The following is a 26,755-nucleotide window of genomic DNA, read 5'->3' on the forward strand; positions in this document are numbered from 1 at the left end:
ACAATGTTCTTAAAACCTAAATTTCCACCAAAATATAACGTTCCAAGAACGTTTACTTATAATGTTCCAAGAACGTTAAAATGTCCAGCTTGCTTAATGTTGCTAGAACGTTTTTTTTATGGTTGGGATAATGTTGTTATAACGTTCCTAAAACCTAATTTTCCACCAAATTATAACGTTCTAAGAACGTTAATTTGGAATGTTCCAAGAACGTTGAAATGTCCAGTTTGCTTAATGTTGCTAGAACGTTTTTTATGGTTTGTACAACATTGTTAAAACGTTCTTAAAACCTAAATTTCTACCAAAATATAACGTTCTAAGAACGTTTACTTAAAACGTTTCTAGAACGTTGAAATGTCCAGTTTGCTTAATGTTGCTAGAATGTTTTTTATGGTTGGGATAATGTTGTTATAACGTTCTTAAAAACCTAAATTTACACCAAAATATAATGTTCTAAGAACGTTTATTTGGAATGTTTTTAGAACGTTGAAATGTCCAGTTTTCTTAATGTTGCTAGAACGTTTTTGGATGGTTAGGATAACAATGTTACAACGTTCTTAAAACTTAAATTTCCACCAAAATATAACGTTCTCAGAATGTTTACTTGGAATGTTACAAGAACGTTGAAATGTCCAGTTTGCTTAATGTTGCTAGAACATTTTTTGATGGTTAAGATAACAATGTTACAACGTTCTTAAAACCTAAATTTCCACCAAAATATAACGTTCTCAGAACGTTTACTTGGAATGTTACAAGAACGTTGAAATGTCCAGTTTGCTTAATGTTGCTAGAACGTTTTTTTTTATGGTTAGGATAACATTGTTGCAACATTTTCCAAACTAAAATTCTACCCAAAAATAATGTTCTAAGAACGTTTATTTGGAACGTTCCAAGAACGTTGAAATGTCCAGTTTGCCTGACGTTGCTAAAAAGTTTTTTATTAATAGCATAATGTTCTTACGTTTTCAAAACCTAAATTTCCACCAATTATTGGAACGTTCCAAGAATGTTGAAATGTCTAGTTTGCTTGACATTGCTAAAACGTTTTTCTATGGTTAGAATAACGTTCTCAAAACCTAAATTTTCGCCAAATTACAACGTTCTAAATTTAGTTTTTTAATGTTACAATAACTTTGAAATACCCAGTTTACTTAACATTGTAAGAATGTTTTTTATGGTTTGAATAACATTCTTACAGGGCTCTAAATAATCTAAATTTCAACCAAAATTTAACTTTTTAAGAATGTCTTTTTTAAATGTTCAGAGAACGTTGAAATGTCCAGTTTGCTTAACGTTGCTAGAACGTTTTTATGGTTAGCATAACATTCTTACAACGTTGTAAAAACCTACAATTCAGTTAAAATATATCATTCTAAGAACGTTAAAATGGCCACATTCTTTAAAAGTTAATTTAAGGTCAGAACATTTTTTTCTGAGATTCTCTGAACTCTTCAACCATTCTAATAACAGGTAACAATAATATAAATTACAAAAATGATGTAAACTCTAACTTAACCCATAAGAATTAATAATGTTGGTTCTTACTGTTGTTATTTTGTGGCATTTTGGTTGATCAAATCTTGTACCAAATCTTTGAACCATTCTTTTTAAATCTGGCATTTAAATTAAGCATTAAGGTCACATTTTTGGAGAAATTGATAGTTCTGTATTTAAGGCCAAATATAATCACTTTATTTAATTATTTTAAAATACTAGATACATTTATGATTTACAGTACATTTGCACTTTAATTTTCATTACAATTAATGTTAATTACAATAGAACATTAAGCAATTCTATTTACATCAAATAAGTGGAAATAGAATTCACAATGAAATTACAGAAAACTATACACAACAACAAAAAATTAAAACAAAAGACAATAAACCAGAAAATATAAAAACAATTGACTTCAAAGTTAACAGCAGTATCATAGAGAAAGGTATTGCCAGAGCCAATACTAGATTATCAAGGTGAGCCAATCAAATGCAAAAATTGCTTGAACATTCTTTGTATTTGAATCTGTAAAAATCAATGTATTTTATTTGTTGTGATTGTGGACTTGTGTTAACTTTTGACTATACAAAGCTGTTACAGCCTACGTGAAGTTAACTTCACTGACCAACCCATCTAATTTGATTAAATATGTCACCTGAATCACCCTAAAAAAGCTGAGATAGTAATCCCTCATCAACAAACAGTTGATACAGTACAATAATTTTTTATTATGATTATGGACTCGTGTCAACTGGGATCACGTTAACTTGTGCTTTATACCCATCGGCTGATTGATGCATCTGTTGTGCTTAGCATTACTGGAGCAAAACTGAGCACCTGTGACAATGAAACGTAGACAATATTTCAGTAAATCATAAAGAAAATATTAAGAGCAGAATGTATGATTTGATTCTCTCTCACAAACACATGTTATACCTTGACATGTTTAGGCCTATTTGACTATTATTATAGCATATAACTTAAATCATGTTATAACAGTAATAGCAGTTTGTTATTAAGTATTATTAGTATAATTAAAATTGCATGTTTAAGTTGATGCTGTTATTGCCAGGGGTCCTACCATGATGGTCCATAATAGTGGATGCAAGACTATTATCACCTAGTCTTTAAATTTTGCAATTACACTGTGGTCTTAAAATATTTTTCACATTAAGTGTCAATTCACCCAGAAACATGAATTTTGTTGTTACTCTCTTGTATCATTACAATTCCCAGAGACCTGTTCATCTTCAGAACACAAACTAGGATGAAATATGAGAGCTCCTCATCCTCCAGAGACAGCTATGGTCTTGAGACAGTCAAAGTAGGGCTGTGACAGTAACAGATTTTTTGTTACAGTGGTGATAAAGCAAGAAATCAAGCAGTATGTCGGATAACATTACATATAGAGCTGCACAATTAATCAAAAAAAGATTGCGATCTTGATTCGACCCCCTAGATCAGGGGTCACCAATCCTGGTCCTGGAGGGCCGATGTCCCTGCAGGGTTTAGCTCCAACTTGCCTCAACACACCTGCCTGGATTTTTTCAAGTATACCTAGCAAGAACTTGATTAGCTTGTTCAGGTGTGTTTGATTAGGGTTGGAGCTAAAATCTGCAGGACACCGGCCCTCCAGGAACAAGTTTGGTGACCACTGCCCTAGATGATCATAATACAACATTTCTACAATTCTACAATTTCTACAATTAGAGAAGCAAAGGCGGCCGCACAAGTCTTCAACATCAGAATTATGAATAGTTCTATTCTGATGTCATCATTTTACTGTGCATTAATGACCAGGACAAATGTAAAGTCTATTCAAGTCCACCTTTCAAAGTCTATTTAAAATTTATTCAAAACCAACAGTAGACCTACACATATTATTATTGTCTTTATACCATATGTTTGAGGAATAACAATAATAATAGCCCACTCATACTAATCTTTATTTGACATCTATAGAATCATGAGAAAATCTTGATCTTTATTTTAAGCAAAAAATCATGATTTTCATTTTAGCCAGAATCATGCAGCTCTACCTACATAGGCCTATATATAGGTGTTAACATTTGTCCGCAACCCTTTTAATCGATAGACCTTATCAATGACCAATTAAGCATGGACATTTAAAGGGGAAATGAAGCACTCAGTCAAGTTTACATTTTGTAATTTGATTTCCACTTTAAAGAAAATATATTAAACAAACTCTATTAATGTAACCATTTAGCAGAAAATGGCATGTTTTACTATAGAATTGAGACCTAGGGCGCCGCCATCTTGGAATATCGCTGTGTCTGACGTCATGAGGATGGTTCTGTTAACTCAGCTGAACAGATACAGTGGAAGTAAAGGACTGAACACGGAGGCTGGACAGCCTAATTTAACCCAATGCATAATGTTGTAGATGTGGAGCTGGTGCAAATACAGAGGCAACCCTGTGATGTCAGACACAGCGACATTCCAAAATGGCGGCTTCCTAGGTCTAAAATCTATAGTAAAACATGCTGTTTTCTGCTAAATGGTTACATTTATTGAGTTTGTTAGTTATATTTCCATTAAAGTGGAATCCAACATACAAAATAATTTTAACTTGACTGAGTGCTTCATTTCCCCTTTAAAGGATGTTATGCTTTGTGCTGTAAGACACGCATCCAAGACTTTGTACATTAAAGTAATAATAATCAAGTGTGCATTTACTTTACCTTATAGAGTCACTTTCTTGATATTGAATACCGGATCAATGGATGATTTTGTTATAAACAGTGAAATTATAGACAATTAACAACATTTTTTTAAAAAGTTAACAAAAATGTATTATTCAAAACGGAATATTTCACTTTATTTTATTTTTTATTTTATCATATTGTAATTGTACTTAGCAAACCAGTTTTTGTTGTGCTGCGGAAAAATAGCAGACCCAGCACACTTCACTTCACTTCAAATGTTATTCGTTCATATTGTTTATTTTGTAGATAACTGACCAACAAAAAAATACATTAAAATTACATAAAAATTAAATAGTACCAAACAAAAATTGTTCCAAAAATGTTTTTCCCGACAAAAATACACAACTGTGCAGTGTTTGTTTCGCTCCTAGGAAAATAAGGATTTAATTAATGCTCCACTGTAACTGTTGCATCACAAACCTCTGTGATATATAATGGCTACATTTTGTATAAACTTATTTATACAAAATTATCATATGCTATAGCCTACATTAAATAAGTCAACATATATGCAATTTGTTGTCCCTCATCACCGCAGGTACTGCATGAGCGTCTGTTTATAGCTTCTGTAAAAAATTTTTTTAAAAAGACCTACAATTGACCAGCCTTTTAACAGAGCCTATATTGATATTGTGATATTTCTGTGCCAGTTTGACACCAGACTAAACTAAGGAAAATTTATCTAATTCAAAACACTGAACTCACGTCACCTGAACTCACCACGAGTGAGACGGAGAAAATTAAAGTGCAGCACTGAGGTAAAATCAGATTCTTTAGTCATAACCTTCAAAATAACTTGTATTAAAAATGTTGATAGAGGTCGGTGATATAAGCATTATGACGGAGCATTACAAACGCTTATTTTCCATGGAGCAATTGATTTGAGTTAGGCCTGCTATATTTATTTTACGAGGAAAAAAACTAAGTACAAAAAAATTGCCTATGTCGGTTATTAAAAAGGTTTCAGTCAGTTTTTGTTTTGTAATCTAAATTTTTAATTTAAGTAAAAAATATTTAGGGCAGGCCTTTTATTCTATTTATTTAATGTATTCTGTTTTTCTATACACTCCTGAAAGTTTCATCACATCACATTATCACAGGGCTGTGATGATGGTAATAATCACATTATAGTGGTTGACTTCTCATTATGGCGGTTATGCGGTTACCTTCACACCCCTAAGTCAAGGCCCAGATAAGGCACAAAAAATTTTGTGACTTTAGTGGTTCAACTGTGAGCATACCAAGCTCTAACAACACTTTAGTGAGGGAAAACAAAACGGTAAATACTAATTTGTTTGCCTACATCTCTCTTGCATCAGATCAGGGTTTGTGTTTACTACGAGTAGCAAGCGCACACCCTAACCTGTTGTGTCAGAGGCAAACAAGTTGCTTTTACGGTATTTTTGATGCACAAATGTGTTCTTTGAGCTTTGTATGATTACAGTTGAACTACTGAAGATAAATGCAATGTTTTGACAAAGTTTTTAGTTAGACTTTGAAGATCTTGGGACCATTGCTGTATATGGAGAAAGAGGGAGCTATACCTTCATGGCAAATGAGACAAATATCCCATCAAAACAACTAAAACGAGCACAAACCAATATTTCGTTTGGAGAGAGAAGGGAAAACAAAAACACTTTTGCAAATCCTAAAAATAACTTTTTTTCTTTTTTGACTTAAACTTTGACAAATGTACTGGACCTGTAACACATACATCACAATGCTTTATAACCACAAATTTCACTGTTGTTGTTTTGCTCCAGTAATACCTTCAAGGAACAGCATAGTAGTCAGGCAGCCATACAAAAGTAGAGATTGGTGTGGTGTAGAAGAACTGCAATGGATGTCTGTCCAGGCTGACACTGATTTGGACCATCGGTATGTTCTTGATGCCCTCAACTCAAGCTTCCAGAAAACCTGCAATAAATGAAATTACCAATTACACCTGGTATCTGCTATATGCAAAGTTAAATTCAAACATTTATTTTTAACTCAAGCCATATTTTTCTGATAATATTGTCACATTTAATCTATTTGAATAATTTTGAAATCTAAATATTCCCAATTCATTGATCTTGTTAGGGTTTCATTTACATTTCATTTTAACAAGATTAATGAAGCAAAAAATATCTATTTTTAATTGCACGCACATACAAACCACACCCAATTAGGTACTGCTATGAGTAAACTGCTGTAATCCGAGAGGAATGAAGACATGGAGGAAAACAAAGAACATACCAGAACATAGTATAATTGTCAATAAACAAACAAGGACAAAAACTGGTTTGTGAACACTGGCAATTATAAACAGAACATTACCAACCAAAGCAAAAAGAATCTTGACAAAAAAAGTAACTTAGCAAACTTACACATGGGCAAAGCTTTTTCCATTCAATGCTGCGTAGTGCACCTCTGGTTAGGAGTACATCTTTAAAAGTAAAAGTTAACAACAACAACAAAGATAATGTTTAAAACAAAGATAATGGTTATAACATTGCTCAGCCAAATATAACATTATTTTTTTGTTTTGCAATGTGTAGCCAGATTTTTTTAGGCTAATTCCTAGTTATACATGAAATTTATTAAGATGAATTTGCAACAAGCAAACAAAAAAAGGTTAAGAAGAAAATATATTAACTGTAAGAGACTAAGTGAAAAAATAGGTGTAACATCGTCAGAAAGTCTTTAGCAACCACGTAGAATAGTAAATAGTGAGTAAATTTTCATTTTTGGGTGAACTATCCCATTAAGTTTTGAAAACACGAGTAACTTTAACAGTCTTGCAGATATCAATTATATAGACCTTTTCACAAGATGGAGATGATGCATTTCAATTGTCACCAGCATCTTAAATCCTCAAAAGTTTTTAATATTTAGATTTTTAACATAGCATGTTAATTTATTTGTTTGTTTTAATGCCATATTTGCTTTAGATAGAGAAGGGAAGACCTAAAAAAATAATTTAAAAAATTTATAAAAAAGTTTAACATCATATGTACTGGACCTGGTACAGTATATCACTATTCTTTATGAACACAAATTTCCTTGTAACAAGTGCTGTTTTGCTCCATACCTTTAGAGAACACAGTAGTAGTCAGGCAACTACAACAGCATTCTTGTAAGTCCAATCGGACACTGGTTTGGGCCCTCGGTATGTTCTTGATGCCCTCAACTCGAGCTACCAAATAATACAGAAATTTAAAAGCCATTACACCTGGTATCTGCTATTATACAGTGTATTTCCAACATTCATTTTAACTTAATCCATACATGTAACGTTACTATAATATTGTTACATACAGTGTAGCATAACATCAAAACAAATTATCAATAATAATATAATATCACACAACATAGCATATCAATTACTAAACAAAGATGGTTTTTGCACACAGGCTATTAGAAAGAGAGTATTACGTTACCAACTAACGTTAAAACATTGAGAATTTTTTAACAGATAATTAAAGGTAACAAACGTTATGTTAACTTGGCAAACTTACATATGGGCTTAGCCATTTCACCTGTACATTAGCACGTCCCTGGAGTACATCTCTAAAAGTAAAAAGAAACACAAATAACAGTGAAACGACCGCAGTTCACTTTATTTATTGGCTATGAAAAAGATTGTTTATAACATTTCTCAGTAACGTAAACTTTCAAACGTGTTTCTCATAGTTAGCCGCGATGTGAAGCCAGATTTTTAGGCTACTTCCAAGCCATAAATGTAGATGCCAATTAAAACCGTTAAAAGCACTAAATTAGACTAACGTTAACGTTAAACATGTAAGTTACATCGTGTCCTTAAACATGTATCTCAAGCTGATGTGCGTAACAGGAGCGCGCGCAAACAAGACGAAAAAAAAAACAAGCTGGAAAGTATTAAATGCTTCAAGATTCGAAACACACCTTAGAATTCACGTTTCACATTATTTGTGAGTAAAACTAAATAAGCAGAATAAATAAAACATATAAAGCATCGAAAAATGTTCTTACCTCTGAATTCCGTTGCACTGGTGTCCGTTACGATTCAAACTTTAAATGAGGCAGGTTGCGCGGCTGCGTGCGCGACTGCGCGCGCCCAGTCCTCCAACGGTACTATGGTAACCACCAAAACTAAACCAGAACCAAAGAGCTTGCCAGAACTAAACACTAGTTTAACGGGGCAATTCGATTGGTGACTGACAGATATGTAGTTACAGTCAAAAATAAACATTAAACTTAATTTGTTTTTTTCTAAAAAAAATAAATAATAAATTACTAATTTTCATGCCATTTAAAATCTGTATTGATCTTCTTTCAAATAATTTTGAAAATGTTGGTAGGACTTGTTGTAAGAACATTATTTATCCACATTATAAGAACTTTCAAGTACAACAGAGATGAGCAAAAGTACATTGAAATATATTTTAAAATAAATAAAGTATCAAATACATAAATTTTATGTGTTTCAAAATAAAATACTTTATGGGACATTCTAGCTGAAATTTACATTATATGTTACTGAAATAAAAACATAAATACAGTGAATTCATTCATTCATTTTCTTTTCGGCTTAGTCCCTTTATTAATCTGGAGTCGCCACAGCGGAATGAACCGCCACATTATCCAGAATACACCAACACAGGGAGAACATGCAAACTCCACACATAAATGCCAAATGACCCAGTCGAGGCTTGAACCATCACCTTCTTGCTGTGAGGCGACAGCATACTGCCCCACCCCGACGCCTCTAAATAAAGTGAATAAGTATTTCATCAGAAATATTTTTAAAATGGCCTGATGGTTGATTTCTGTGAGTTGTTCTGTAAAGGAATATGTCAGTCATTTGGTTCTCAGATTTTTTTTCTTTATTAAAACACTTTACAAATGTACAAACCCTGTAGTCCTTGTCCTCAGCCCAATTGAATCTACAGCTTTAATAATTATGTTTTGCTAAAAACTTATTTAAAGCAAATAGCCAGTTTAAGTTGCTCTCATTCACATCAGTTGATTAAAAAAACACGAAACTATAAATAAATTCTACAAATAAATATTACAAATATATTATACAAATAATTTATAATTGTTCCCATGTTTCTGTCAGTCCTGTCACATTTGCATTAAATTTATCATAAAATGCATGCAATACACCTTTAACTTTGAAGTGACATAATTTGACGGAAGAGAAGCTGACAGTGATTAAGGACGCATTCTATCATTGAATTGTATGATTTTATGCTTGCTTTTGTGTGATTTTTTGAAGACAACAAGCTTAAAGGTCAGGCCCTGTCACATTTTTTATTAGTGAAAATGTTTCTGGTAGATTGTCTCATATATATATTTTTTTTTTAATATAACAAAATACTTTTTTAAAGGTAGCAGGAACTTTCTTTGCAAACCTTTTATTAATAAGCCTATTGGATCAATCCCTTCACCATTAAACTGTTTGATAACAACAAATTTTCTCTGCCACTTCGTCCACCTATAGGGGAAGTTGTGGCCTTATGGTTAGTGAGCTGGACTTGTAACCTAAAAGTAACTGTGTTTCTCTTTGAGTTCAGTATACATTTTGCAAGACTTTTCATACAGAAAGTCCTGTTTTGAAGATGATCATTCATTAATTTTCTTTTTTTAACCCTTAAAGACCTAGAGGTATTTTGTGGGCACCTAATGGGCCTATATTATTATTTTTTTTAAAAGCAGTTTTATTTTTATTTTAGCAGTCAGCCTCAAGTGTCATATATCATTTTAAACAGGAGAACCTGAAGTTTCAATCTATATCATTTAAAGGTCCAGTCTAAAATATTTTTTGGTCCAAAAACATATGAACAGACAGAAAATATTCCAGAATTTTCCAGAAACGATTTTTAAAAAAAGTGGCATTTTCTAGTTATTTCAAACAAAACCTTATGAAGTTTGTTTTTCTTTCTTTAGAAATACATGCTATGATGTTTTATACTTCCAAAATAAATTTTGTCTACATCCACAATTCCCTGAGCAAGTTATAGCAATTTATTTCAATGTTATTCCAAGGCGTTTTTCTATGGGAGAAAAAAATGCATTTATTTACTGACAATGTATTTTCCCCAAAAGTTCTGGGAATTAACTAAACAGAAAAAAAAATGTTACAAAATAATAGAACAGTGAAGCAAATTTGACTTTTTCCAAATAATATATTTTCAGTTACTATAAACAACACCCCTTACAATGAACAAATAAAAAAAAATTAAGAAAATAATAAATAATGTGTCAAAGTCCAAATAAACATGGTGCAAATCCTCAGTAAAAAAAAATAGATATAAATATTTACTATACCATAAATAGTTACATAACTAAACTAGGTTCAATATGGAACATCCTTAGGTTTTATGTGCCAGCATGGATATGGTTGTCCGTGGATATGGATTTGGATATGGTTGTCTGCAATGCAGACAAACAGCTGCACCTTCATTTGCGTCTTTTGAAAACAGCAAGAGCAGCAGTTCGTCTTTGCTGTATCACTGTTTTGTCATGTTTCTGTGCTGCTGTGCATGCAAAAGTACTTAGTATGAGAATTATTTCATGCAAAACATTTTTTTTTTGCGTTTTATTTAGCCGCGCATAAATGTATGCCTCATGTATCTCTCATTCCGTGTTGTTCAAAAAGCTTGTTGGTCCACAAACAAAAGTGAAACCTATGCTTATTGGTTGTCATATAGCGAGTTTGAACCAATCTGGGCATGGAGGAGGGACAATGCATCAATGTATGATGTCTGGTTTGTCCGGAGACACAGTGACGAGCGTTTCTTAGTCAAATCAGCGTTGTCAAATTTTGATGACGTAACCGCACTGATCCCGGAGCCTCTGAAAGTCCGCGAATGTTATGTGATACAGCACTGGAAAGCTGAGATTCTCTTCTTTATGCCAATCTTTGAATTGTATGAATCGGATCAGCGGATCAAAAGTTATTAAACATTTAAGAGCAATACTTATTTTTAGCCGCGGGCGGCTGTCTCGGTCTTTAAGGGTTAACTTAGTCCCTTCATTAATCAGGGATCGCCACGTACAGCGGAATGTATATGTTTTATGCAGAGGATGCCCTTCCAGCCACAACCTTACACTGGGAAACACTCATACACTCTTGCATTTACACACACACTACGGCCAATGATTTTATCTTCATTAACCAGACAGTGCACCTGTAGGTGAAATGTCATTTGAAACATTGTATCGTCAGTGTAGGACTTATTTTAATGTTGTTTGTCTTATTTATTTGCCATCTGCTGTACATCAGCAATCTATCTATCATGTGTACAGTATACTCATTCTCCAAAGATTTTTTATTCAGATCTTCTTTAACTAGAACTGTCTCAGGCTCAGGTTCACACAGCAAGGAGTGCTGAATGCAGATTTTTTTCAGATCTGATTTTTTGCATAACTGTCCACATTGTTTTTTATAAATGTGCCCAGTATCAGATTTCCAGTGTGAACAGATCATGGTGCTAAACTGACCTGTATGCACAGCACATAAAATGTGTATAGCGTATGAATATAAAGCACAATGTCAGATATTGACTGATTGATGTTCTGAAGCTCCAAATCCTGTTTTTAAGATATTTATTATTCCATCTAATTTCTTAAGCAAAGATGCTGAATTGTACACTATACAGCCATTATCTCTGGTCTTAGCATTGCTCACCTGCTATTTTCAATGTGTGCTGACTTGCTCCTGAATATACCCTTGCCATTTGTCTGTTACTTTCTTTAAGCATAATTTCCATTCATACTTGAATCATTGACCACCATCTAAAAATAGAAGGTGATTTAGAAGGTGATTCTTCTGATTTCAAGCTTATAGGCAAGTGATCAGAGGCCTCCTTTTTAAAATGTAATCATGTACTGTAAACATCTTGCAAAGTATTTTACGGTATTTTGAAATGACAAAAATACAAGACACTGAAGTATTTCGATACACAATTTTATGCCCATCCCTGTGAACAAATAACTTCATGAAGAAGTTCCAAGAACTTTGTTCTAAGATTATCTTCCATCAACATTATGACAAAGTTCATTCATTCATTTTCTTTTCAGCTTAGTCCCTTTATTGATGCGGGGTCTCAACAGCGGAATGAACTGCCAACTTATCCAGCACATGTTTTACGCAGCGGATGCCCTTCCAGCTGCAACCCATCTCTGGGAAACATCCATACACACTCATTTACACTCATACACTATGGTCAATTTAGTGCATCAATTCCCCTATAGCGCATGTGTTTGAACTGTGGGGGAAACTGGAGCACCTGGAGGAAACCCACACGAATGCTGGGAGAACAAGCAAACTGCACACAGAAACACCAACTGACCTAGTCGAGGCTCGAACCAGCAACCTTCTTGCTGTGAGACGACAGCAATTCCTACTGCGCCACCACGTCGCACCCCATGATTAAGTTCAAGCACAAATAACGCCCTGAAGACATCCTCCATGAACTTTGTTCTAAAAAAGTTTATGAACATTCTGACAACTTTCAAGTACGAATAACGTCCTGAGGAAATTTCAAGAACTTTGTGCCAAGAACGTTTTTTATCAACATTGTGACAACGTTCATCAAGTACAAATAATGTTTTGAAGACGTTCCAAAAACTTTGTGCTGAGAACGTTTTTTTTTTCAACATTGTGATAACGTTCATCAAGCACTAATAACGTTCTGGAGTCGTTTCAAGAACTTTGTTCTAAGAACGTTTTCCATCAACATTATGAGAACGTTCCCCTAGTAGCAAAGAATTCTGGCCCAGATTTGGCAAAAAGCTGGCACAGCAGGCATTCATCCGGCACTGGCATACAGCCTGTGGGCCAAACATGGCCCGGGTTTGGCAGAGGTGGCACCGTTTTTAAGGCGGCACACAAGATTTGGGCCAGATGAAAAACGTAGTATTTGGCCCAGATTTAAAAATTTGATAAGTGGGCCATGTGAGTTTGGCCAGTCTTGATCCACATTTAAAATACACTAAAATCATTTTTGAGTAAAGAAAAAAAATTCTACCAATCAGGTCACTTTGAGAAAAAGCGTGCCCATAGTGTGTCTAAAGCGCATCACTCCATGGGTTTATCAATTTCATTGTAATCGTCACACACCAACCTAACTGGCCCAGTTCAGGCCCAGTTATAAGTTATTAACTTGGCTGAGACTTGGCCAAGATATGGTCTGTGTTTGGCCCTTGTCTGGAAGCCAGATTTGGTCCAGTTATGTACCGTAATTCACTGCGGCATGTGGGCCAAGCAAAACCTGATTGTGTGGGCCAGAGCTGGGCCAGAGAAATTTTGCTATGTGGGTCATTAAGTATAAATAACGTCCTGAACACGTTTCAAGAACCTTGTTCTTAGAACGTTTTTTTATCAACATTGTGACAAAATTCATCAAGTACAAATAACATTCTGAAGACGTTCCAAGAACTTCGTTCTAAGATTGTTTTCCATCAACATTATGACAATGTTTATCAAGTACAAATAACGTTCTGAAGACATTTCAAGAACTTTGTTCTAAGAACTTTTTATCAACATTGTGACAACATTCATCAAGTACAAATAACGTTCTGAAGATGTTCCAAGAACTTAGTTCTTAGAACGTTTTCATCAACATTGAGGGAACGATAATGAAGCACTAATAACGTTCTGGAGTTGTTTCAAGAACTTTGTTCTAAGAACGTTTTCCATCAACATTAAGACAACGTTTATGAAGTACAAATAACGTTCTGAAGATGTTCCAAAAACTTTGTTCTTAGAGCGTTTTTTTATCAAAATTGTGACAACATTCATCAAGTACAAATAACGTTCTGAAGACATTTCAAGAACTTTGTTCTAAAACTTTTTTATCAACATTGTGGCAACATTCATCAAGTACAAATAACGTTCTGAAGATGTTCCAAGAACTTTGTTCTAAGAACGTTATTTTATCAACAATATGACAACGTTCATGAAGTACAAATAACATTCTGAAGACGTTTCGAGAACTTTGTTCTAAAAACGTTTTCCATCAACCTTGTAAAAACGTTCATTAAGTACAAATAACGTTCTAAAAACGCTTTCCATCAACATTATGACAACGTTTATGAAGTACAAATAACGTTCTGAAGATGTTCTAAGAACTTTGTTCTTAGAATGTTCTTATCAACATTGAGGGAACGATCATGAAGTAAAAATAACGTTCTGAAGACGCTCAAAAAACTTTGTTCTAAGAACGTTATTTTATCAACAATATGACAACGTTCATGAAGTACAAATAACATACTGAAGACGTTTCGAGAACTTTGTTCTAAGAACGTTTTCCATCAACCTTATAAAAACGTTCATCAAGTACAAATAACGTTCTGAAGACGTTACGAAAACTTTGTCCTGAGAACGTTTTTCATCAACATTATGAAATGTTCATCAAGTACAAATAACGTTCTGAAGCATTTCAAGAATTTTGATCTAAAAACATTTTCTATCAACATTATGACAACGTTTATGAAGTACAAATAACGTTCTGAAGACGTTCCAAGAACTCTATTCTAAGTACGTTTTCATTCAACATTATGACAATGTTTAATGAAGTAAAAATAACGTTCTGAAGATGTTAAAAAAACTTTAATCTAAGAACGTTTTTTATCAACATTGTGGGAACGTTCAGGAAGTACAAATAACGTTCAGAAGATGATTCAAGAACTTTGTTCTAAAAACGTTTTCTATCAACATTATGACAACGTTTATGAAGTACAAATAACGTTTTGAAGATGTTCCAAGAACTTTATTCAAAGAACGTTTTTCAACAACATTATAACAACGTTTATGAATTACAAAAAACGTTCTGAAGACGTTCAAAGAACTTTGTTCTAAGAACGTTTTCCATCAACCTTATGAGAGCGTTCATCAAGTACAAATAACGTTGTAAAGACGTTTCAAGAACTTTGTTCTAAAAACGTTTTCTGTTAACATTATGACAACGTTTATGGAGTACAAATAACGTTCTGAAGACGTTTCAAGAACTTTGTTCAAAGAACGTTTTCCATCAACATCATGGCAACGTTTATGAATTACAATTAACGTTCTGAAGACGTTTCGAGAACTTTGTTCTAAGAACGTTTTCCATCAACCTTATGAGAGCATTCATCAAGTACAAATAACGTTCTGAAGACGTTTCAAGAACTTTGTTCTTTAAACGTTTTCTTTCAACATTATGACAACGTTTATGAAGTACAAATAACGTTCTGAAGATGTTCCAAGAACTTTGATATAAGAACGTTTTTCATCAACATTATGACAACGTTCATAAAGTACAAATAACGTTCTGAAGACGTTTCAAGAACTTTGTTTTAAGAACGTTTTTTATCAACATTGTGGCAACATTCATCAAGAACAAATAACGTTCTGAAGACGTTTCAAGAACTTTGTTCTTTAAACGTTTTCTTTCAACATTATAACAACGTTTATGAAGTACAAATAACGTTCTTAAGATGTTCCGAAAACTTTGTTCTAAAAACGTTTTTTATTAACATTATGACAACGTTTATGAATTACAATTAACGTTCTGAAGACGTTCCAAGACCTTTGATATAAGAACGTTTTTCATCAACATGACAACGTTCATGAATTACAAATAACGTTCTGAAGACGTTCCAAGAACTTTGATATAAGAACGTTTTTCATCAACATTATGACAACGTTCATGAATTACAAATAACGTTCTGAAGACGTTTCAAGAATTTTGTTTTAAGAACGTTTTTTATCAACATTGTAGCAACATTCATCAAGAACAAATAACGTTCTGAAGACGTTTCAAGAACTTTGTTCTAAGAACGTTTTTCATCAACCTTATGAGAGCATTCATCAAGTACAAATAACGTTCTGAAGACGTTTCAAGAACTTTGTTCTTTAAACGTTTTCTTTCAACATTATGACAACGTTTATGAAGTACAAATAACGTTCTGAAGATGTTCCAAGAACTTTAATATAAGAACATTTTTCATCAACATTATGACAACGTTCATGAAGTACAAATAACGTTCTGAAGACGTTCCAAGAACTTTATTCAAAGAACGTTTTTCATCAACATCATGGCAACGTTTATGAATTACAATTAACGTTCTGAAGACGTTTCAAGAACTTTGTTTTAAGAACGTTTTTTATCAACATTGTGGCAACATTCATCAAGAACAAATAATGTTCTGAAGACGTTTCAAGAACTTTGTTCTAAGAACGTTTTCCATCAACCTTATGAGAGCATTCATCAAGTACAAATAACGTTCTGAAGACGTTTCAAGAACTTTGTTCTTTAAACGTTTTCTTTCAACATTATGACAACGTTTATGAAGTACAAATAACGTTCTGAAGATGTTCCAAGAACTTTGATATAAGAACGTTTTTCATCAACATTATGACAACGTTCATAAAGTACAAATAACGTTCTGAAGACGTTCCAAGAACTTTATTCAAAGAACGTTTTTCATCAACATCATGACAACGTTTATGAATTACAATTAACGTTCTGAAGACGTTTCGAGAACTTTGTTTTAGGAACGTTTTCCATCAACATTATGACAACGTTTATGAATTACAATTAACGTTCTGAAGATGTTTCAAGAACTTTGTTTTAGGAACGTTTTCCATCAACATAATGACAACATTTATGAATTACAAATAACGTTCTGAAGACGTTCCAAGAACTTTGATATAAGAACGTTTTTCATCAACATTATGACAACGTTCATGAATTACAAATAACGTTCTGAAGACGTTTCAAGAATTTTGTTTTAAGAACGTTTTTTATCAACATTGTAGCAACATTCATCAAGAACAAATAATGTTCTGAAGACTTTCAAGAACTTTGTTCTAAGAACGTTTTCCATCAACCTTATGAGAGCATTCATCAAGTACAAATAACGTTCTGAAGACGTTTCAAGAACTTTGTTCTTTAAACGTTTTCTTTCAACATTATGACAACGTTTATGAAGTACAAATAACGTTCTGAAGATGTTCCAAGAACTTTGATATAAGCAAACGTTTTTCATCAACATTATGACAACGTTCATAAAGTACAAATAACGTTCTGAAGACGTTCCAAGAACTTTATTCAAAGAACGTTTTTCATCAACATCATGACAACGTTTATGAATTACAATTAACGTTCTGAAGACGTTTCAAGAACTTTGTTTTAAGAACGTTTTTTATCAACATTGTGGCAACATTCATCAAGAACAAATAACGTTCTGAAGACGTTTCAAGAACTTTGTTCTTTAAACGTTTTCTTTCAACATTATAACAACGTTTATGAAGTACAAATAACGTTCTGAAGATGTTCCGAAAACTTTGTTCTAAAAACGTTTTTTATTAACATTATGACAACGTTTATGGAGTACAAATAACGTTCTGAAGACGTTTCAAGAACTTTGTTCAAAGAACGTTTTACATCAACATCATGACAACGTTTATGAATTACAATTAACGTTCTGAAGACGTTTCGAGAACTTTGTTTTAGGAACGTTTTTCATCAACATTATGACAACGTTTATGAATTACAATTAACGTTCTGAAGATGTTTCAAGAACTTTGTTTTAGGAACGTTTTCCATCAACATAATGACAACATTTATGAATTACAAATAACGTTCTGAAGACGTTCCAAGAACTTTGATATAAGAACGTTTTTCATCAACATTATGACAACGTTGATGAATTACAAATAACGTTCTGAAGACGTTCCAAGAACTTTGATATAAGAACGTTTTTCATCAACATTATGACAACGTTCATGAATTACAAATAACGTTCTGAAGACGTTCCAAGAACTTTGATATAAGAACGTTTTTCATCAACATTATGACAACGTTCATGAATTACAAATAACGTTCTGAAGACGTTTCAAGAATTTTGTTTTAAGAACGTTTTTTATCAACATTATGACAACGTTTATGAAGTACAAATGACGTTCTGAAGACGTTCCAAGAACTTTATTCAAAGAACGTTTTTCATTAACATCATGACAACGTTTATGAATTTCAATTAACGTTCTGAAGACGTTTCGAGAACTTTGTTCTAAGAACGTTTTTTTTAACAACGTTACAAGAACGTTAACAACGTTAAGAGACTCTTCTAAAAACGTTCTATTGATAACGTTTTGTGCCAACATTTCCACAACTTTTAAAGAACGTTAGTGAATGTTCTGGGAACGTTCCCTGTTAGCTGGGTTGTGGGCCTGAATGTCATAGACAAAGGAACTTCAAAAAGCTAAACTCTTGAGAACCTTGTAAAAGTGTGAAAGGGCTCAAACGCTTTAAGTCCATAAGGACAGCCGACAGCGCATTGAAGAACGTGAATAAACCTATTGTTTAGTTTGCAGAGAAAAGGATATGGCTTAGCACTTCTGAGACAATCATGTGTATGTCCAAGATTTTAAAGCACGGGGGGAAAGCAAAGATTCCTTCCCTCTCAGCTCAACTGGTTAAAATCATTCCTGTTTCATCATAAGATTCATATAAAAGAGAAACGTTTAATTCAGCATGTTTAATTCCCATAAAGGGACATGGCTCTTGTTGATGAAGTGCACATCTGTTTAAGGAAATGAACTTAGGAAAGAGGACAAAGAGAGAAAAGAGAAGGATCTTTCACTTTCCCAAAAGATGTAAGTGCAATACCAGCAAGTTGCTCTGGCCCAATGACCTTCTAACCATCACACATTACAAACATAAATGTCACAGTGCTAGCTGCATTTCACACTTCCACACATTTAGCTTTTTTTTTTCATTGATCCCTCTTTTACCCAGTCTTATTCATAGTGTGCTTTAGCACGGTGCTAAGCAGGATATGGCACTCTTATCCAGTGTTTGTGTGAGAAAAGAGGATAAGGCTCAGGAATGATGGCTAATACTATTGCTTGAACTAATGCTCTCACAGAGGGCTATTTATCCTCTAGGTTCTTTATGCTAAATGTGCCAGTCCTTTATTCACTTATGCAGTGCTAAGAGTTTGTGTAAATGCAGCATTAATATTGGATTTGTAAGACTTTCTTAGAGGCCATTGCTCTATTTTTACCTTACTCCTCCTTAGCACTTGCCATTTAGTGGTTTGTTCTTGACACATTCATCCATCCATTCATTCATCCATTCATTCATTCATTCATTCATTCATTCATTCATTCATACAGTTTAGTCCCTGATTTATCAGGGGTCTCCTTTCCACAGTGGAATCAACTGTCAACTACTCTGGCATATGTTTCATGTAGCAGATGCCTTTCCAGCTGCAACCCAGAATTGAAAAACACCCACGTACACTCTAATTCAAACACACACAATCATACACTACAGCCAATTTAGTTAATCTAATTCAATTATACCACATGTTTTTGGACAGTGGGTGAAACAGGAACACTCAGGGAAAACCCACACAGACACAAAAAGAAACATGCAAACTCAACACAAAAATGCCAACTGGCCTTCTAGCTGTGAGACAACAGTGCTAACCACTGAGCCACCATGCATCAGTCCTTCAATACACAATTTAGTATTCTCATAAGAGGGATTTTTTAAGAGGTTCCATTGGACTCTAATCTAAATTTAGTCTTACTAAACCAATTAAAAACACATTTAATTAATCAGCAAATATGCTAAAATTGATTTTTTTATTACTTCCCTTCATAAAATCCATTCATTCTCATGCTTGCATTTGAATAATTCACTTTCAACTTTATTTTTTTTACTAAAGTTTAGCCCTTTTGATTTCCCCCTAAATTTTCTGCTCTTAAGTATAACAAATTCCTAATATTTATTCATAAAAACAGCTTTCCTCTCATTAAAGCCCTGCTTACTATGGGGATTTCAGCCATGCTTTGGTCGTCTGAAAAAAAAAGGGAAATCCTAAAAGATTTCTTAAATTCCCAGGCTAAAATCTGCAGTCTTTGATTGCTGTTTAGACATGTTTATGCAGTCTGACATGCTACAATTGTTTAGGATTATTAAAAATTGCACAGTGTGAGCCGGGCTTAAGGTAAAATTTAAGTAAAATTAATTAAACAGCATTTATTATTTGGATATATATGCACAGTTTTAATCTAAACAAAAATTATCTCACAAAAAAATATATAGGACATAATACTAATAACATAACATAATCAGTAATAGTATGAACGTTTTTATTAATGTAAAAAAAGCAGTTCCCAATTTGCCTTTTTTAAAACAGTGGACATGGACCAAATTTCATACATAATCTGGTGTACACACTTGTTCACATATTCTAAAACAGGTATCCAATCTGTTATCCATATACGGTAGATCATACATTTGAAAAGTTAATTACAGGTAGTCCAACCTTTTCTTTTTAATCATTTTTGTACTTTACTTGAGATATTCATTTCTTCAGTGATGAGGGTCCCTTGTTCTGAGATTTCTCAGAAATCCTTGGTGAAAACTCACAGTGTCCCAACTTCAAAATCACTTCCGCTAAAAACATTGTCAGATGTACACTTGTCCAATGAATAAATCCCCTCATTTTCATGAACATATAACATTGATTGAAAATAAATACAAGCAAATCACATACAAACAACAAAACAAACAAGTATGCAGAAGAGAGTGAAGCACTGGGTCAGCAGCCGAGCTGCGGACAGATTGTGATGATTTCTAATCGCACACACCTGGACTTCCAGAGTTACTGTATCTGATTCTCTTGTATGTGGATTACAGTACCATTGAATCACCTGTCCTCTGCATGACACCTTCATCAGTCACACCTGCACCACACCCCTTTGGCAAACTTATTCAAGCCCCCTGAGTCAGTCTTATTCCTCTCACTATACCACTATCTGCCTCTGAAAATCCTATGGCCCAACTAGTGAACTATTCTTGTGAGGCGACAAATTGTACAGGAATTTGGGAATCTAAAAACCCTGTTATATTTACTCTTGGAATCTTGTTTCTCAATCAACTTAAAGAAGTATTTGGTCACACCAACAGCAAAAACTCATGACTCAAGACTCATATGCACAATCTTCCTCCCAGACAATTCAACATACCTATGCATTTGTCTTAGGGCCTACTCACACCATGTATCCGAACCGTGCCTAGGCCCGTTTCTCGGATCGTTTGAGAAGTGTGAGTGCACTGAATCGGGCTCAGGCAGGGTTCACTTGGCTGGCCCTGTCCCCATTGGATGAGGTGGGCCTGAGCGTGGTTCACTTGGGCTTTGGCGCGGTACGCTTGTAGTGTGAGTGCAAAATGAAAGTTAGATTATCAAATTTAAAACAATTCATTAATGTCAATTTTGATGTCAAATTGATGTCTTTTCAACACCAGTTGCTCAATGGTCATGCGCTAGGACCCTAATGATTGCCACTTGAAGCTATATTTATTAGAAAAATATATGGTGAAAAATAGTGGGCCAGAGGAAAACAAGGGAAAAGCAATATGGAAAAGAACAAGGCAGGGAGGCATTTAACAGTTCTCCTTTATGTGGTGTTTTGATCACACCAATGACGGAGTTATGTGCTCACGCTTAGCTCCTAATGAGGGAATTAGGGAGCAGAGAAGAATGTTCCTCATACTAATTTCCACTCTAAAAAAATTAAAAAGCAAGCAAGAGTGAATGAGAAAGAAAGGGCAACTAGTCAACTGTCAGGCCCAATCAATATGTATGCAGCTTTGCCATTCGCCTCACAGAGGAAGTTAGCATGCAAGCCTTACACCAAATAATCGTCCTTGAGATTTCTGCACTGACAAGATCTGCTCTCTTTAGGGACTGGTCTGCGGTATTTGGTAAAATGTAAATGTCTTACGCAAAATAAGTTGAGACAGAAACAAGAAGGATGGTAATTTTAAGATATTAGGATAAAGTAAAAAATAAGTTAAGAGAGAAAAAAAAAGTTTTTCCACTTAGTGAACCTTTGGATGACTATTATGCATTTTCCCCTCAATATCATAGGTGTTCACTTACTTTTGAAATACATCACAATGATCCATACTATAAGCATTTTTGGTCACACTTTATTTTTATTGTCTGTTTTTTGAATTTAGAGTAAGTTAAATAGCATCTATATGCCAACTAATTCTCATTAGACTGTAAGTAGACTGTTAGGTTGGGGTTAGGGTTAGTGTGAGTTGACATGTACTTTGCAAAGTTTCTTATAGTCAATTAAATGCCTGTTAAAGGAACAGTATCAATAGATACTAAGCAGACAGTCTACTAATACTTAAATGGATCATTAAAATAAAGTGTTACCACATTTTTGGTAAATTAAAATTAGAAATGCAAAGTAATGTCTATAAATTTATTAATATGATGAGGTCTACCAGTGTGAAATTAAAACAGGTATAGTAGTAATGGATTATTTATTATTTAAGGATGTACACATTTTTTGTGGGGTACTGTATATTGAGCTGAATCTTTACATGCACATTCTAGAAACATCAGAAACTTATTTTACGTCTAATAAAAAGTGGCATAATGAGTACATGTTTGAGTCCATACTTTACATTGCCTTAAGTACAAGAGCGTATTCAGTATTTTTACCTTTACCAGAGTTGCTTTAAGCATGAGTTTCCATACTTTTGTTTTGTATCTGTAGTCTGCTTCAGTAAAGGAAGTATGTACATTTGCCATCTCTGTATATAAGCAATATCACTCAAGTAGCACTGGGATATGGCTGTGTATCAGCACTGTTGTGAATACAACAGTTTAACTGCACAATTGTGTATATACACATAAAAAACTCATACAATCAAACATGAGGAAACTCAAAAACACTTGGTTTGAAAAAACGACTATCTTCTGCCATGCATTCACTGTCAGGGTTCTGCCACTTTGGTCTTGTAAATTCTTCTTTTGGTGGCAGAGCTCTGACACTACTCATGTCTGGTCTTGTTTCTGTCTCAAGTGGTGCGCGCACCCTCGTGGGTGTACGCAGAGTGTGCGCGCTGCAGCTTGATGTGGCCGCGCACGCTCTGCGTCCCTCAGACGCGCGCGCTCTTGTACTAGTGTTTGTGTTTGTTGTTTTGGAATGTGACAGTACGAACTCGCCAAAAATGAGGACCCAGCAGAGTGAAGACAGCCCCTTCTCCAGCCGCATACTGCAGCTCATCAGTCTGCAGTCGCTGCGGCAACGTGGCATGAAGGTGGGAAGTTTTGCGGCTAAATTTTGTGTGGCAGCAGAGGGGCTGGGGTTTAATGATCAAGCCCTGGTGAACCTCTTCAACTATGCCCTCGACAAGCCCCTCAATTTCCAGCAGATGCTTGAGTTGGGAGGGCTATCTTACCACCAGTTCGTGGAGCATCTGGTTCATCAGGCTGTTGGTGAACATCCTGACCCCAGCTTTCTGCTGTCCTCTTCTCCGAAACAGCGAGTAAAGAGGCCATCAACCACAACAGCCGTCCACCCAGTCACGAGCAAGCCCGCTACAGCAGCACTCCCAGAGTTTGATGAAGTTGGTGCTCAAATTATGGATGAGTCTAGCCCTGTGTCTGCTTGCCCGAGGAGACGGAAGAGGAGAAAGACGCCAGTGTCGGCTTCAGCCCCAGAGCGCCCTCCAGTGTCGGCTCCAGCCCCAGAGTGCCCTCCAGTGTCGGCTCCAGCCCCAGAGCGCCCTCCAGTGTCGGCTCCAGCCCCATAGCACCCTCCAGTGTTGGCTCCAGCCCCTGAGCGCCCTCCAGTGTCGGCTCCAGCCCCTGAGCGCAGCTCAGTGCCGGTCCCAGTCCGGCTCCTTGCCCTGCCGGCACCACCCAGACGTCTTGCCCTGCCGGCTTCAGATCAGCTCCTTTCCCTGCCGGCACCTACCAGACGTTTAGCCCTGCCGGCCCCAGCCCGGCTCCTTGCCATGCCGGCCCCAACCAGACGTCTTGCCCTGCCGACCCCAGCCCGGCTCTTTTCCCTGCCGGCCCCAACCAGACGTCTTGCCCCGGCTCTTTGCCCTGCCTGCACCAACCAGACATCTAGCCCTGCCGGCACCAGCCCGGCTCCTTGCCCAGCCGGCACCACCCAGACGCCTTGCCCTGCCGGCACCACCTAGACGCCTTGCCCTGCCGGCCCCAGCCCAGCGCCTTGCCCTCCGCCTCCCCTCTGGTCTTCAGCCTCGCCGGCTCCCCTCTGGTCTTCAGCCCCGCCGGCTCCCCTCTGGTCTCCAGTCCAGCCGGCTTTAGTTAAGTCGCCTCTAGACCAGCCGGTTCCCCACAGGCCTTCATCCCAGCCGGCTCCCCACAGGCCTTCATCCCAGCCAGCTCCCTACAGGCCTCCTGCCTTGCTGTCTTAGGCCGATCCTCCTTGGGTTGTCCCTCCTGCTCCACCTTGGAGCATGCCTCTGCCACCCTGGACTGATCCTCCGGCTCCACCCTGGTTCCCTGCCGGGGTCCCTGACCCATTGGACCTGCCCTGGACTGCCCCTCCGGTCCCACCCTGGACTGATCCTCCCTTGTCTTGCCCTCCCATCCCTCCCTTGTTTGTCGTTTTGGGTCTGGCTTGTCTTCCCTCCCTCCCCCCCTTCATGTCGTCTTGCCTGTTCACCTCCCTGTCTGGTCTGATGTTGTCTTGTGGTGTTTCTTGTCTGTCTTGTACCTTGTTGGATGTTCCCTTTAGGGACGCCAGGTGGCGTCCCTTTTGGGGGGGGGCTAGTGTCAGGGTTCTGCCACTTTGGTCTTGTAAATTCTTGTTTTGGTGGCAGAGCTCTGTCACTACTCATGTCTGGTCCTGTTTCTGTCTCTGTGTGCGCGCGCGCCGTCGTGGGTGTACGCAGAGTGTGCGCGCTGCCGCTTGATGTGGCTGCGCACGCTCTGCGTCCCTCAGATGCGCGCGCTCTTGTACTAGTGTTTGTGTTTGTTCTTTCAGCATCGCGCTGCTTTATTCTCGGCGCCTCCGTCTAGTTGGTTTCAGTTTTGGTTGGCGCTGAGATGAAGCATGCGCGTTGCTTATGTGTGAGCGCACGGTAAGGTGTTTATCTATCGTGTGCTCGTGTCTTGCGTCTTTTGTCAAAGCACGTGGCTCGATGTTTACATTGTGGTCACTTGCTTTTGTCGTGTGCTTCAGTGTTGTGCTCGTCTTGTCATGAACATGCGGTTAATGAGTTCTCTCATTGGCTGCATGTTCTTGTACTGTTTTTTGTGAGCGCATGGCTTGTGTCGTCTCTCTGTGTCATGCGCTCTCCCGTCTATTGTCTAGTCCCACCCTTCTTGTTAACCCATTAGTTAATTATGTTCATCTGTTTTTGTGTTAATTTCCTATAGTTTATAAACCCCTTATGTCTGCTGTCCTGTGCGAGTTTGTCATCACATGTTGTCTATCTTTACCTGTCCTGCTGTGTCCAGCCTTGCCCTGTCGTGCCTGCCCAGTCAAGTTTGTTTGTTTATTTGTTTTACTAGTGTTTTCCCCCTCGGGGTTGTTTATTTTGCATTTTATTTTATTTTTATTATTTAATAAAATCCTATCTACTCTGCACTTGGGTCCTCGCTCCTTTTTCCCTTTACCGGAACGTGACATTCACATCTTCAGTTGAACTTCTAAATAGCAAAGGCTGTTGCTTATTCAAAAACATGTCACTTTATAACTAGTATCTTAAAGAATATTCTGTTGCACGATGCAGAGTATTGCTCATTCTGGAAATGTATCCCTATTTACATTTCTGAAGATCACAAATTTTGTAGTCAGAGCTATGTATGGCTGCATTTCATCTTAAAACGAATGCTAAGAGGAGGTATGATGCAGTTTCTTTTCTCGCTTACCAGCTGACCGCTTACCTCCATGTGGACAGCTTTTCCACTGGTAACAGTTTGCCCGGTAGCTCGACACGTACGTCAGCAGACTTGAGATGCAAAGTGGAGTTGACAATGACAACATGGTTCGAGTCTAGTGAACGATTTCAGAAAGTAAGGAAGACAAAACCAAAAAATGAACAAGTAAATAACAGGGTGAGAATGTAAAAAAGGTAAAAAAAAATATCTGGCTGCTGTAAAGAGCTTTTCTTTTTCTGGGTTGGCTTTTGAAAATATGCAGTTGGGTTTAGGGAAGTGTGTGGGCGGGTTAATCGGTGCTTTTTAAAACACTATTGGTTAGGTTTATGGAAGGGGAGGGTGGGGGATCAGTCGGTTGGACAGTCAGTTAGTTATTCTGTCAACAACAGCCTCTGGTGGATTTACACGAGAACAACAAGCATGAATGCCACTCGTGAGAGAATTTTGACATCTGAAAAAGAGTACGCAGCGGCCTCTGGCAGATTTGCAAAACAAAAACTACAAAAAAACGTAGCTCATGGGATGTATTTGATGATCTCCAGAAATATATATAGGGGTACGTAATCATAATGAGCCTGGGTTGGTAATGTCTTAGGGATGGCAAAACATAGACTATTGCTCACAGATCAAGATTATAAAGCTGAATGGCACAAAACAACATAAATCTTGTTCTCATGTATTTATCTGCTGCATCCAAATATTGCCTAACTTTAACCCCTATAGACTATCTACAGGGAGGAGATACAGCATCTGGCCACTTGGTGCAGAGACAATTATAGTCTTCTTAACACCACTAAGACCAAGGAGCTCATTGTGGTCTTCAGAAAGGGAAAGAGAGG

General features: G+C 36.3%; 2 protein-coding genes across 4 annotated transcripts in view; both read right to left on the reverse strand.

The window, feature by feature from the left end:
- gli3 (GLI family zinc finger 3) overlaps positions 1-26,755 on the reverse strand; it is a 295,055-nt gene that overhangs the window by 131,041 nt on the left and 137,259 nt on the right.
- Positions 1,437-8,259, reverse strand: LOC141380830 (uncharacterized). Of its 2 annotated transcripts, none has more exons than XM_073941608.1 (6): positions 8,217-8,259; positions 7,724-7,775; positions 7,297-7,401; positions 6,593-6,651; positions 5,993-6,140; positions 1,437-2,334 (listed from the first exon to the last, which is right to left on the reverse strand). In XM_073941608.1, the coding sequence occupies exons 2-6, from the start codon at positions 7,737-7,739 to the stop codon at positions 2,255-2,257; spliced, it is 408 nt and encodes a 135-aa protein (XP_073797709.1). In that variant the 5' UTR covers positions 7,740-7,775; positions 8,217-8,259; the 3' UTR covers positions 1,437-2,254. The 2 variants fall into 2 exon arrangements, 1 of the variants encoding a protein (XP_073797709.1); XR_012399726.1 differs by lacking the exon at positions 1,437-2,334 and adding an exon at positions 6,374-6,414 and having other exon boundaries at positions 4,355-6,140.

Source organism: Danio rerio, chromosome 24, assembly GCF_049306965.1.
Source record: "Danio rerio strain Tuebingen ecotype United States chromosome 24, GRCz12tu, whole genome shotgun sequence".
Lineage (NCBI taxonomy): Eukaryota > Metazoa > Chordata > Actinopteri > Cypriniformes > Danionidae > Danio > Danio rerio.

Excerpts from the sequence above, each read along its gene's own strand:
- LOC141380830 (XM_073941608.1), bottom strand. Across the intron at positions 6,652-7,296 it reads TACTACTGTGTTCTCTAAAG|ATGTACTCCTAACCAGAGGT; the intron begins GTATGGAGCAAA and ends TTACTTTTAAAG. Across the intron at positions 6,141-6,592 it reads GGAAAAAGCTTTGCCCATGT|GTTTTCTGGAAGCTTGAGTT; the intron begins GTAAGTTTGCTA and ends CATTTATTGCAG.